Source organism: Lathamus discolor, chromosome 5, assembly GCF_037157495.1.
Source record: "Lathamus discolor isolate bLatDis1 chromosome 5, bLatDis1.hap1, whole genome shotgun sequence".
Lineage (NCBI taxonomy): Eukaryota > Metazoa > Chordata > Aves > Psittaciformes > Psittacidae > Lathamus > Lathamus discolor.
Window position 1 is genome coordinate 52,332,780 of NC_088888.1, and position 14,767 is coordinate 52,347,546.

The window sequence follows — 14,767 nt, forward strand, 5'->3', positions numbered from 1 at the left end:
TTATATATATTTATAACTTTTATTAAACCTTTGACTGTAGCATAAAGTATCAACTGTAATCACTAAATCTATCCTTAATTCTAGCAAATACCCTCTACCACAAGTTGAGATGCTTTGCTGACTGAAGGATGTGATAGTGGTCCACTTAATCATTAAAGCAAGTGAAAAATAACTACTTCAATAAAAAGTTGATTAGACTTTCCCCAGGGCCACATTAATGAGAGAATTAATGCTCTTCACTTACAAAGTCTTAAAATACCGAACAAAGTTAAGGTGGTATGAGGTATTTCCCTCAGTCCTGATCTTTGGTTTAAGGCTAGCATTAAAATATCAGAGGACAGCTTTTTGACTGTGTGTAGCATTCTGCTGAGCTTAGAGTTGTTGGCTGTTATAGTCCAGTAATGATGCCCGGAAATGTTCTATAGCTTCACTGAAATAACTATTATTTTTAAATCTAATATTTTCAGAGTTCCTCTGTGTTTTCTATAATAAAGGCCTAAATCTGTGGGGCCCATCCTTTTTGGCTAGAATCTGGGATAGGGGAAAGAAAAAAAAAATCCACTTGAAGTACTAAGTGTCTTGAAATACTGCAGATTCCTCACAGATGTATTGATACCCATAGTGAAAACAGAGTTCCAGTTACTCTACGTTTACCATCTTGTTGGTCCTTTTCTACAACGGTTCCAGCAGGAGAGGACACGATGCATGATAGAGGTAAAGTGTAGCTCTTGGTCTCCTTTATAAAGTGTATGTTATTTTAGCTTTGCAGTTATATTACAAAGAAGTATCTGACCGGAGACTTTTCATAAACATTCAGAATTAAATTCTCTACAGAGTAAACAGTACTTTCAAGGATCTGAATTGCTGAGGTGGTCCTCAGCTACCCAGTTAACTGAAATCTTGTCACCTTGGTTCTGGATAAAACACCTAGCACTTTTTCTAAACCCAGAAAAGAAACACAGCCCCAAAATAGGAAGCAGTACATGCTTTCTTTGGCCCCTAAACTGCATGCAAAATATGCATCAGACTTACTGCCTGTTTTAAAAGCTTATAGGCAGGGGAGGGAAGTACACAAAAGCTGAATTGTGAGGTTGGAGGAGCATTCCTATCAGTGTGGATAAGGGTAGAGGAGGAGAAAAGAACTGGAGCCAGCCAGTAGGTAGATAAGCTGAAAAACAGCAGGTAGCAAAGATCCTTCTAGAAAGAACTTATCTTGGGAAGCCTGTCTTTAAATACCTGTGCTGTCACCAAGTATACACAAAGAATGTATGTCAAGTGTGCATCTTGACTCCCATTAGTTTCTGTGCAGCAACTCTGCCCATCACCCCCAGTTCATTCTAAAATACTTAGTTTGCAAACATTGATTTGTGAAGAAGTCAGAAAGTGCAGGGATGTATACACAGTGGGAGAAGATCTTTAACTTTTGTTCCTGTGTTTTTGGATATATCATGAGCACAGGATACTGTAAGAAACTGTATCAGGTAGATAACTAATCACATGCCAATGGCTCTGTATACTAGTTTACATACTTCCTTCAGTTTTACTCCTGGCTTACAGCTTTTTCTGGTTCTTTTCAAGTATACTTTGGAAGTATGAAACAAAAAATACATGTACAGTTCTTTACAAATGTCTTTTTTCTCTTTTTTTTTTCTGTTTTGCCCTTTTTTTTTTTTTTTTTGTCTTGAAGCTACAATAAACATAACTCTAAAAAGTTGTTTCATAAAGCAGTGCCTAAACAAAAGTACTGGAGAGCAACAGAAAGTACAGTTCATACATGGATCAGTATCATTTTATAGATTAATGCAATGCTTTTGCAAATTTTCTGGCACTTACTCAAACCATATTGCAGTCAGTGGTGTTTAAGCACTTAATTATGCACCATGTACCAAAACACCATCACTGCACTTGCTGGAAGTTAAATTGGGAAAATGAGATCATTTAGTTAAACACAGTGGGTTGAGTTAGACTTGCCCATTTGTCCGTGTAAGAAAGTAAATGGTTAGGAATCACAGATACTTAAAAAGCAGTACATATTTTTATTAACACTGCTTAGGTGTATTTCTACTCTAAAGCATTTTAAAACCTGTTTTCATTTGGGGTGCTTTTTGTGTCTGTGGAAACAGATTGGAGTGGCGTTCTATGAAATGCTTCTGAATGCAGATCGGTACAGCTCCCACCTGAACTACATGGATCCTATATGTGACTTCTTGTATCATATGAAGTATATGTTTACAGGTGACAGTGTGAAAGACCAAGTAAGTGAGCAGTAGCTATCAATACTTTAATTATCTTGCTTCCCATATAGAAATTTAATCTTTTTATGAATTATATTCATAGATAGCATTACAACAAAATGCTTAACAGTTGACTAGTCTCTATACAAATTAGGAAATTTCTGCACTTCTGCACATTTAAAAGAAAGCTTTAGATGCAGTGGACTGAGTATCTCAGATTTCAAGGTTGATTTCTGTAGCCTGAGATTTAAGCTACAGTTTGATAGTCCCTTAAGAAGTATTATTAAAGCAGTCACTAGAAGTAAAGCTACTGGATATTTCATACCTTTTCCTTATACCAATCTATATATCTTTCAAGTTTTTACCTGATTTCTGATTCATTCATATAACTTAACATGTGACAAAAGCAAGAATGTATCTGTGTTCAGTGAAAAATCATTCACATGATTTAAGTTCAGTTTATAAGAGTATGCACTTTTATAAGTGCCAGTTGTGTGAGTTGTTTTGCAAAGGTTTGGTTCCAACTGTTACACTAGGGAAAGATTTTTAAGGTTAGTTAACCAAAAAAGTTAATGTGATAAATAAAATATTAACACAAATACCGCTATTTACTATATCTTTTTCCTTTTTGCATTGTGCTAATGTGACGTTTGTGTATAGTACTGACATTATGTCAAAATACTCCTGTTTTACTCAATGCATGTCTGTCTTTTTTTCCTTTTTTTTTTTTTTTTTGTTAACAGGTTGAGAAAATAATTTGTAATTTAAGACCAGCTTTGAAACTTCGGTTACGCTTCATAACACACATCAGCAAAATGGAATCAGCTGCTGTTGCACAACAACCTCTCAATAATGGGTCACCCGCACAGCAGCCTAGCCAAGTGCCTGTTAATGTTGCTTTGCCAGTAACACAGTGAAATGAAGCATTGTTCTGGCCTTGAGATGAAGGCTTCTTTCTGTTACTGATCAAGGTGAAACATTATCTGATCTGAAATCTGGTATGCTGTGTACACATGCAGACTTCTGCTTCATTTTCTTTTGCATAATGAAGCTGTCTTTACTCTGTGCATGCCAGTTGTCTTAGCTATTGATATCAGATGCTAGATGAGGTGTATTTTGTCTTTGAGAGCACTGAGTAAAGGTTCTCTGCAAGCAAATGCATGGATTTCTGAAGCGTTTACAATATTCTGCTCCCTATTCCGGTTTGAGTCCTCTAGATTTTTACTTTCCATCTGTCTGTGATGCAAAAGAGCATTCAATGTAGCCTGGTAGAAAATGGCCTTTTTGAATTTGGGTTCTGCCTTGTTAAAAATTTCTGTTAATGTTGCAGGAGAGTTATATTTCTTTTGGGCAGGCTGTTAAAGTCCTGATGCAGAAACATTCCTAGACAGAGAGATTGTACCAGTTGCATTGAGCTAATTATAACATCTTTCCAAAGACTAAGAATGAGCCTTTGAAAATACTTGTAAATCTTGTATGTACAGTTTACATTCAACAGGTGAGCAATGGATTTGACCTAGCATCAGTTACTAGATTGTTAGATTACTACCGAAAGGCTGTCTCTAATGAATCTATTAGAATTTTGCATATTCAGTTCAAGCTGTGCTGGTTTATATTTTATCTTTCCTGTTTTGGAGATGGTGTAGTTTTTTATTAAGTCAATCACATAAATTTTATTATATTTCAGATTTATATAATATCCTACTTCAAGTTTTGTGTACTGTGTTCAGCAGGTTTTGATAACAGAATTGAAAGGCTCAATACTTTGTAAATACTCATCATGTTTGACAATTTTTTTTAATTAAAAAACCCACTTTAAAAAGACTGTATTCAGTATTGTTAAGCTTATTTATTTTCTGTACCCATTACTTTTACATTAAGGATTGACCACAGCAAGTATATCTCCATGTCCCAAGTCTGTCGTCTTACAATGGTGACAGTTTTAACCTGTTACAAGTAGGGCCCAAATTAGTAAGGTCAGGTCTGATTTATATTTCTTTAAAAATGTAACAGGTATGAAAAGGACTTCTTGATTCAGTGGATGGAAGGCTTTTTGGTCTGTTTGTTTTTGAAGGACAGCAAACCTGGATTGCTGGAAACTGCTGTCATTTGTGTTGTACTTGGATCCTAAATTCTGTCAAGTGTAATCTGAGTAACAGGGGACTGTGAGTCCTCTTCAATGAATTTGTAGTCTGATAGAAAATAGACTGTCTGGCATATATACTGTGTGTTTGGTTTAAAAGGTCTTGTATTCCATTCCAGGGTCACATGACTTAATGCCATCGGGCTGGATTTGATAACAAGATGAACATAGTTGGTCTCCAAGAATCCAGTGGACCATTCTGTACAGGCATTCCCATAGGCTTTCTGGGGCAGACCTGAGAAGCAAAATTCTGGTCATGAGTTTGCAAAATTCTGTCAGCAGTGAAACTGTGTTAAGACTTCTCTTCCTAAACAGTTTTTGGGATAAAGAAAGAGAATAGTTGGTAGAAACAGCATGTTTCATGGCTATTCTGCATATGTGTTCTAACTGAGCTGATGCTAACATCTCAGGCATCACTCTGAATTGTCTTATTTCATACTAAAGTAGTTTTGGTGCTTGATGTGGTACCCAGAGTGTCCCTTTTAGTATTTAAAGTAGCACCTGTTTTCAGTCACTGGGGTTTCAGAGATTGTATTGAGGAAGTTGCATAACTGTCTTCAGAAACAAATCATGAGAGCTGTTGGAATTCTTTAAAACTTTGGGTGTTTCTAGTTTTGGTTTGGGTTTTTCATTTTTTGTACATCTGAAAAATTGAATTCTTAGTGCTGTGGCAGGCAGCAGTGGTATACAGAAACAGCTTCCTCGCTCAGATTTGTGTCTACGAGACATGCAGTTATGTTAAGAGGTTGATTGCAATATGTTGGCCTTGCACATGAGGACGTGATTTGCCACAGCTGGGCTGGCATGAGCAAATCGTTAAAAAACTTGCAGTTTCATCAGTACTGGACTGTATTCAAACTTTTTACTTAGAACTTAAAGCTGTGTATCCCACTAACAGTGCTACAAATCAGGACCCTGAGCTCTTGCTTACCTAGTAGTATTAGTGATTTACGTGGTTTATGTATTACAAAATGCAAAGGGAAGACTGTCTTCCCCTGAGTGTGCACTCTTATGCCCTGCAGAACTCACCAGGTTTCTGAAAGTGTTAAGCTCTCACTAGTTGGAATATGGTATCTCTTCAGCTAAAATCTGCACTTGTCTCTTCAGCAGTATTGATCTAAAAATCAATTTTTAATGATGGTTTGAATTAAATAAACTGCACTTTAAAACTCAGCTAACCAAATTCACTTTCTAAAGTACTAGCACAGCAAGACAAAATTCCAGGGTAATTTCAGCCCTACGTTTGTAGCTGATTATGGCTGTGATATGGCTGGTTTTTAAAATCCAAAATACTGTGTTTGGCTGTCTGTGGGAGCTCACACTAGTTGTGAGTAGTGAGGAGAGACTGATATCTGAGGGTTTGGCTTTGGCTTTTGGATTTGGTTGGGGTTTTTTATATTCCAGATTACAGGTAGGCAGCATGTGGAGCTCACAATAGTACGAGGCTTTTTCCACCTCATCTGACTTCTATAGAGAATATTTATTTAGTAAGACTTGAACAGTCTATTATTTCATGGCTGGGAGAGTCAACAGATGGCTAGAAAAAGCTTGAATTCCCTCTTTAACCACCAGAGGGAGAGTTCTTCAAAAGATCTAATCTGCTCTTCAGCTGATCGCATGTATAATGCAACGTTTTGAACACTTAGATCTTCCTTGGATCTACCAACATTTTGATGCAAGATTTAGCAGCTTACACTGATATGCTTGATACTCGATGTTTAAAATGTGCTTTGATATTTCTCTTCCTCATAAACAAGTTTGCTGGAGGACTCCCTAGAACTATGGGATTTACAAAATCTTCCAAACGAATATCAAGATTTTTAATATTTCAAAATTATCACAAATTTTTACCTTTTTTTAAGAGCAGCCAGTCACTTGACGCATGCAACAGTTACCAGAGTTGATGAGAGATTTTTGTATTTAATCGCAACAAAAAATAAGCAATAGATAAGAACAGTGTATTTCACTTTGATTTTTAGCGCTAAGACTATTTTAGGACGTAAATGAATACTTGTGGCTAGGCAGACTATACCTGAAGTCATGCAGTCTTTTCTGAAGGTGTACAAAATGAGGATAGTATCATTTTAAATGGCTGCTTTGACTGTTGATTTCACATTCCTGTGACTCTCCACAGAATGAATGTACTCCCACCATGCCTACTGCTGAAATAATTTTACAATAGTGAATGAGCAGTTGAATAAAACGATCACACAATATTTAACTTGTGGTACCCTCTGCAGCTCCAAGAGGTGGTGAGTGGTTTTGGTTTCCATTGTGCCTTTTTTCCTTCAGCAAATCAGTTCTCTAAGGTACAAGCTTCTTTTCCTGGTTTGTGATCCAGAAACCCAACATAGAGATGTTCCCACCCAGCCCCCCTGTTTCTTCATTTATGCGTCTGCTGTTAGCCTGTGGTGCATATCCACCCTCTGGGCTGCTCTTCCATCTGAAGAGTTCTGTTGGGCATTTGCCTGTGTATAATGAGTTGGGTGGTGAAGCGTCCCTTGACTGTACCAGGAACTCTTGCATGGCTAAGGTGGGAGCAGCAGTGACCATACCATGAACTCCCATTGCCTGGCCAAGGTGGGAAGTGAGAGCTGGAATAATCAGTCACTCCCTGACAACTTTGGAACATTCCTCACCTTGGTCGTGGCCTGAGCAGAACAATACCATTGTTACTGGAATTTTGAAAATTCTAATAAGTACAAACTCAGATTGTGTTGAGGATTGAAACTGACTGAAGGCTAAAGCCAACCATCTTGCAGTCTTGTATACAGTGATCATAAGTGAGGCCCTTTGAGCTCTCCTGGACCATGCTGGCCTGTGACCAAGCATGTCCCTCCAAGTGGACAGAGCTCGTTTCTGAGCTCTGAGTCTCTCAGAGCTCATGAACTCTCAAGTTTGCAAGGTTCAGAGGACAGATGCTGAAAGCTGGTGATGCTGTGTGGGCTGAAGACTCCCCATTCCTTAACACTCAGCCCTCACCGATGGGGAAATTTGAAGTGAACGGGGAGGGGAACTTTTAACCAATGCCCAAGTCTGAGGCTAAGATTGGACCTAGCCACATACAAGCTCTGTCAGTAGTCTGGAAAGCAAGCGGGTCCACTCTCAACCTTGTTACTCAGTGGGAGGGTTTCCCTTACTCTTCTGCATCTTCAGCCTGAATCATTTTAGCTCAATTCTATTTTCGTTTGTACATTACATTCATATAGTGAGTCAACCTTGCCATCAAACTTTTAGTCACCCTTTTATAAATTCATATTAAAACTATTCTTGCTAATACTTTTGATGGTGATTCTTTGAGCAATCCTAAACGTAGTAATTTCAATAGAAAGAAAGGTCTTTGTTTTGGGGTTGTTTTTTGGGTTTTGGTGGTTTGGTTTCTGGGTGGTTTTTTTTTTCCTTCACTCCTCTGTATGTTCTGTATAAGCTCTTATGAGCTAAAATGCTGTTTGGGTCTGGTCTTTCACCTCGTGTTTCACACAGATTGCTGTGTGACTTTGTGGTGTGTCTGATGTCAGATTTAATAGGAGTGAGCTGTTGTAAAGACAAGTAGGTGCCTTCTAATGTTTTTCTCCTAAAATGTGAGGGGATCCTGCCTGTGTCTGGTGAGAGGAACACAGTGGTTCCCTATCAGCCATTGAAGGCAGAGGGTCAATAGTTCTGCCCTAACCCTGTTTTGATACTGAGCAGGTCCAGGCTGCTTCATAGTTTAACTTTTAATTTAAAAAGCTGAAATGCCTCTACACCTAATTGCCCCCAGCTCAGTGCTGCATAGCAAATTTTTGAAGCAAAAGACTGAGCTGCATTTGACTAAAGAGACAATCAGGAAGGTTATGTTGAGGGCTAGCTAGAGCCTGAGGAGAGATGACTGCGAGCCTCTGCAGTTTGGTTCTTGCTCTGAACTGGCCTCAGGGAAGGTTCCTGCCACTTTCCATTTACTGCTCATCAAGTCAAGGGAGATTGGCTGGATACCATCCAATCTAGTGCTGCTAGGATGCAACACCTAGTAATCTCTAGAACACGTTGAATAAAGCAAAACAAGCAAGAAAAGGACGTACAAGTGTCAGTGAGTTTCATGATTCACATCATTACAAATGGATAACTGATGGCTACAAAGAGTGAAGAGTAGAGAGAGAACAGTCTGACAGTCCTGTGTAACACTTGTTCTGAGATACCGGACTTGAAGGGGCCTGTTCCAGGCTAACATGATGAATATATCTGTCATGGCATTTCCTTATTTCCTTTTTTATGAAGCACATTTCCCCAATGCTACTCTCGAAATGGCAGGTACATTTAAATTTAGCAAAGTTATACTGAAAGCTGCATAAAATACAATTAGCATGTTCAGTGTGAAATGACAGCATGGCATTATCTGTGTGATTGCACTGGAGTTTAGAAATTCAGTGTTGATTCCCATTGCAGCTATAACTCAGGCATGCCATTATTTATTAACTACTGTCAAAGTAAAGAGCACAAAACAGAGGTCCTTAATGAGCCAGCGTCTTGCACTAAAGAACTTACAACCTATAAATGAGGGTGTGCAGAAACAGAATAATTGTACTGTTGAGAAAAAAAACAACTTCTTGCGTTTTCTTGTTAGCATACCAGTTTTCCTGCAAGTGCTGCAAAATCAGGGGGTGTGTGTGATATCTTTGGGTTACTTTATGGTGGTATTTGGCAAATGGAGAAGGGCCTCAAGAGGTGAGGATGAGATAAACAGATGGGAATGGAAAGCGTTAATGTTCTCGGAAGGGTTGTGAAGTTGAATTCTCTTAAAATCCCCGTAGGCTCCTTCCTTCCTTGATGCTGTTACTGCTAAGACATAACCTAGCAGAAGATCTGGCCGTAGCTTATCACATCAGTATCTTTTCTGTTGCCTTTTTTTTTGTATTGTCAAGCCCCAGCCCTCACAGGAGTAAATCCCTTCTTTTTATACTTGCTTTCTTTAAAAAGATAGATGGTATAGTTAAAGGAGTGGAGGCATCTGCCTTCAGCTGGCACGTCACCTCTTTTTATCAAGAGCAGTGCTCTGACTATGGATAAAAAGGGGAAAGACAGAGAGCATATATCCCATCTACCACTTCAGAATCAGCATTGCTCCTGGAGCAAAAGCCATGTTAAAAATACATAAGAGTTCAGCAGCAATACTGGCTTCCACTTCTCCTTTCTCACCTATTCTGTTCTTTCCTGCCCCCACTGACTCCCCTCCTACCTAACTGTAGAACTGTGAAAATAACAATGACTTTTCTCCTGCGGGATGGGATCCTCACTGGGAGCTGGTATGGGAGAGGCTGAGCGGGCACCAGGGCCTGGGGAAAGTTTGGCATCGTGAATATCTCCCAGCCTCCATGCTGCAGGTAGCTGATGCAGCTTGTGTGAACATGCTAATACAGGACTGTCAGCATGAAATGAAGTCATAAGTGTTGAACGGGTATGTTTGGACTAGTGAGTAGCTTTAGAAGTAGGTCAATGATGGGGGAAGCGCTGAGAGGTTAGAAAGAAAGATTTGGGGTGCAGCGCTCATCTAACTAAACCGTAGCACAGACTGTTGTTGCTGGATGCCCATGCCCATAATTGGTCCCTAGGCCTGGATGTGCCCACACTGTGGAAGTGCGGGTCACACAGCAGCCATGTCACCTCTTTGGTGGCTTTGTGTCCACTGTCCTTATGAGAGGTCATCTGGAGAATCATTTTTTTCCAGAGAAATGCCTTTTTTGGAGGCACTGAGTGCAAATGCTTAGAGCAGCTGGAAGCAGGGCCCTTGCCCTTGCAGTCTCTTTCCTTCCTGTGATCTCAGGTGAAGAGCTATGATGCTCTGCTTTTAATATTCAGAGTCAGTTTTACACAGTTGAATAGCTGGTTTTGAGCTCTGTTTGAAGAAATAGGCCAAAAGAGAGGGGTGAGGTGAGACACTGCTGAGGAACCCAATTGCTGTGAACGCTGGGCAAAAGTAACTTCTGATTTTCCCCAAACAAATTCTGTGTTAAGGTCAAAACAAAGATGACAAATGTCAGTCCTGCAAGCAATGTTTGTGAAAACTTCCTTCCCAGGAGAAAAAACATGGCTAAGAGTTTTCCATATTTTCTACAAAGCTCCTTTTTTCACACAAAAGGAATGAACAGCCTTGAAGAAAGGTCACAGTCAGTGGCAACTTCATCATTTGCAGGCTCACACGCTCCAACCAAAAGTGTTTCTAGATTGGTGCGACAAAAGCCAGAGATGCTGTTTACCTACCCTTTTGAAAGAGGAGCTCCAATTATTCCGGCTTATGGCTTCAACTTGACACTCATGACACCTGCAACAGAAGTGAAGTTCCTGTAGGGAGGAGTTGGAGGAATCTGGTTTTCTTTCCATGCACAGGGGAAAAAAAACTGTACAAACCCAGCAACAGCAGTTACTGCTTTCCTGTCCTTAAACCTCTTGCAAAGCTGCAATTGTTTACTGTTTTCTTAGACTGATAAGTTGCAGTCTTTCCTCTGACTGAAATGCCACCTTAGCAGTTTTTAAGGATGTGTTTCCATGATGTACAATGCTGGGCAGCACCTCTTGAGTATCTTTGAAGGACAAAGCTTTCACAGAATACATTCTGTCTCATGTTGCTATTTATAATTTAGGTCAATTCTTTTTATTTCATTTTACTGTAGACAAAGGCATTTGCTTTAAAAGGATGAATAACCCTTGACCAATAATAACTGTCACCTTTGCACTCTGGCAACCATTTCAAATTCCCTGTGAGATTTCTTTGGATTTTTTTCTGCCATCCATGTTTTTACTCAGCATTTTCTGCAGGAAAAGGCGGACAAATGGAGGCCAGAGGTTTTGTGTGATTCCCCACATGGCATCGCCACATTTCAGAGAAAAGTTCCCATGCTTCAGTGCTTGAGAGAAAGTCTACTGCAGATGCAGGGTACAACTGGGCAGGCACATGAGGGGAGGGCTGTGCCTTCCTGGGTTCCACTGCATTCAGCTTCTGCACCCCTGAGCTTTCTCCTCTCTCACCCAGAGAGCAGATGGAGAGATGACAGACCAGACCAGGAACCACTGCAAAATCTTGGTTTTCCACAGTCTCCATGCTGGCATTACGCCATTTCTATCGCCATTCCATGCTCCAACTCTCACTGCTGTCATCAGAGCTTTCCTCTGCAGAACCTCACTGGCCACAGCTTCCACGGGATTCAACCTTCTGCTGTTCTGAGCTCCTCACCCCTATGAGCTTATGAAGCAGCCAAGAGCTGAGCATGCATATCACAAGCAGAAGTAGCCATTTGGTGAAGGCACAGGTCTTTTTGTCTTTAAAAGAGCAAGAGAAACTATAATAATCAAGAAACTAAGAAACACTGTGATTCGCTGTGATTTCTCATTATTATTTTCAGAGGAAATCTAAAAATGCCTTTGAGCATTCTGGAAAATGCAATGAACCGTATTTGCCACTCAGTGTTGATAGAAAAATACTCATTTAGGGCTTTGGTGTTTTTTCTCTCAGTCACCCTAACATGTGAGTATGATTAAACATTTGCCACCTGCAAAGGAATGTCACTATGTAATTTTCTTTTCCATAGCATTCTGAGAGAAAGGCTATCACATCAGCTGTGGCAATTCTCCAGCCTCCCAGCCTGCAAAGAGTTTTATTGAGCTTGTTGATGGTGCTCTTACCTCTCGGAGGCAGTTGGGGCCACTGCTTTCTTCTCTTCAAAATGAACACTCTAGCCTAAATGAAAATAACAGGGTGCTATAATTGTATTCTCTTTTTCTCTTGGTGCATGAAATCAACACTAAGAAGATGCTGGCTTGGTAACATTTCCAGCCAGTCAGTGTGCAAGCAGATCCTGCAGTACTGCAAGCTGTGAAACAGATTTTTATATACACATGCCTTGTCTGGGCCTTATTTACGTTAGAAACTGAATGTAGTATATTCAAGCTGTCATGCACTGGAGGTTTTCCTAGTGTTTTATCCCAAAATACCGGTACAGCCCTTATGATAGTCCCTGCTCTAGGCACTTTTGCAGTTTTTTGATTCATGTAAGAAAGCTTTATAAAACAGAGATTGCTAGACATGTTCCTTCAGGTCCTCTTTCAAATCTCAGTGAACCTCGGGGAAATCTTGTCATCACTTCACTGGGATTTGGATCTGGGACTGGCACACACACCCCAGCCACCAGGTTCCACCAGTGGGCTTGTTCTGTAGCAAGTGATGGTCCAAAGCAGGTTATGTTACAAATGCTCCATTTAAAGCTTTTCAAATGGACATCGCATCAGCCCTAAACATTTAACTTGTGTGTATATAACTGTTCTTTCCAATTGAGATGTTGGAATATATGGTGTTCAGCTGAGGAAAATGCAGGACGGATAGTCAAATGAATTAAAAACAGAGATGGCCCTCTGGAGCACATGCAATGCTTCTGAAGTGCCATCTTGTGTCAACCGTCGGAGAAAATAAAGCCCTTTGAAATGGATGGAGCACCATGAAAATCCAATTTCTGTGATCCATAAGCAAACTATTTCTTCTGCCCCACTAGATGACAAGCTGACAAATCTTGTTTTAAAGAACATTTTCAACTTGCTTAATAAATTATAAAACACAGCTTGCAAATGGCATATTTCATTTGCAGTGACATAAATCCCAAACAGATTTTTCAGTAGTGTTACAAATTATATAAAGTGATTTATACGTTTCCTTGGCATCAGTTCTCTGTCTTTCTCCCTAAAATTAGACAAGCTAAAAGACAGAAAAGTAGGACATCGTTAAAAAGGCATTAGAATGAAACATTGCAAAGTGGGAGTATTTGAAAATTAAAGTATAAAATGCTGACAAACCGCTAAGGAATGATGGGCTCATGGTTAAGGTGCAGGAAGGGACTGCCAGAATGTAGATTAATTTCTTCTCTGACACAGTCTTCCCAAGTGACCTTAGTGCCCTGGGTTCAGCAGTAGCAGCCATTTTTCTCCTTCTTAGTAGCTGGTGCAGTGCTGTGGTTTTGACTTTCAGCCTGGGAACAGCACTGATAACACCGATGGTTTTAGTTGCTGCTCAGTAATGTTTACTCTGACCAAGGACTTTGTGAGCCTCGTGCTCTGCCAGGGAGGAGGGGAAGCAGGAACAGAACACCTGACCCAAACTGACCAAAGAGGTATTCCATAGCACTGCACGTCATGCCCAGGATGTAGAACTGGGGGCAGTTTCCCAGAAGGGGTAGATCACTGCTTAGTCGGGCTGGGTGTCAGTCAGCGGGTGGTGAGCAGTTGTATTCTCTTCCCTTGTTATTTCCCTTATTATTATCACTGGTGGTAGCAGCAGTGGTTTGTGTTATACCTTAGTTACTGGACTGCTCTTATCTCAATCCATGGAAGTTACATTCTTTTGATTCTCCCCTCATCCCTCCGGGAGAAGGGGGAGGAACGGGGGGTTGGGGAGCAAGCAGCTGCGTGGCTGAGTTGCTGGGCTTAAACTACGACACCTTAGTCAAAGCTTTGAGATTCACTGTGCCTTTATTGTCTATCAGTGAACTATGGCAAATGGCTTCCCTGCCTCCCCGTTGAGCCATGGAGACTGTAGAGTACTCATATATACACAGTGATAATCAGGACCATGTGGTGGCCGTAGGGAAATAAGAGGAAAAATCATGAACTGAAGTACTAAAAGCATCCTTTCCCTTGAATGTGGTAGTCTCTGCTTTGCCTTTTGCAGAGGTCCCCAAACTTGTGCTCCTGTGCTGTCACTGTTGTCACCTGCTCCCCCAGTTTCTGTGTGTCACAGAAAATCTTCAGTTATTTGGTCAGCATCTGTAGGATTCGAATTAATAGCTTCTGCACACCATACCAAATCTAGCACAATTTAGGAATCCCAGGTCAAAATATAGAATTATTGTCAAGATAGAGGTATATCTTAATATAAAAGGCATCTTTTTTCCCCAGAGAGAGGAGAGTACAAAAGGAAGTTTCAGACAGAGGCATAAGCATTCAGGGACAGGTTCATGTTTACCCTATAGATTTTCGTTTCATGAGCTGTTCTGCACACCCCTTGTTTGCCTGTGTGGGTGACATTTCCTGCCGAAATCACTGTCCACAATCCTAGTTATCACCCCAGGATACTTGCCACCCTCTCTGGACTCAGGTCATGACAAGGAGCATCCCTCAGCAAGAGGAGTAGCTCTTTTTCTTTGGACTTCTTCATCCTGCAGACAGGTGACAGAGAGAGGACAAAACAAACATTAGTGAAGGTGTGGGGAGACTGTTGACAAGCCCCTGCAACCAAACAATTAAATTTATCCCTGTACCTGAGCCGCTCAATTTGAAGCTGTCAGCAGGTATCAGTTCAGAAGAGAGCTAAGACCTTGTTTGTAGCAGAGCTTGTATTTTTCAGCTAGGCTTGAGTGGTAGTGGTGCAGCTCCA

General features: G+C 40.4%; 1 protein-coding gene across 3 annotated transcripts in view; it reads left to right on the plus strand.

The window, feature by feature from the left end:
- The window catches only part of MED23 (mediator complex subunit 23), a 38,733-nt gene extending 34,670 nt beyond the window's left edge, over positions 1–4,063 (plus strand). For 2 of the 3 annotated variants that reach the window (XM_065680861.1, XM_065680862.1), the window contains 3 exons: positions 594–714; positions 2,124–2,255; positions 2,978–4,063. In XM_065680861.1, coding sequence (XP_065536933.1) covers positions 594–714; positions 2,124–2,255; positions 2,978–3,151 — 427 coding nt within the window. In that variant the 3' untranslated portion in view covers positions 3,152–4,063. Of the gene's footprint in view, positions 1–593; positions 715–2,123; positions 2,256–2,977 lie in introns of those variants that run through there. The other variant, XM_065680864.1, reaches the window with a different exon arrangement.
- The last annotated feature ends 10,704 nt before the right edge of the window (positions 4,064–14,767 follow it).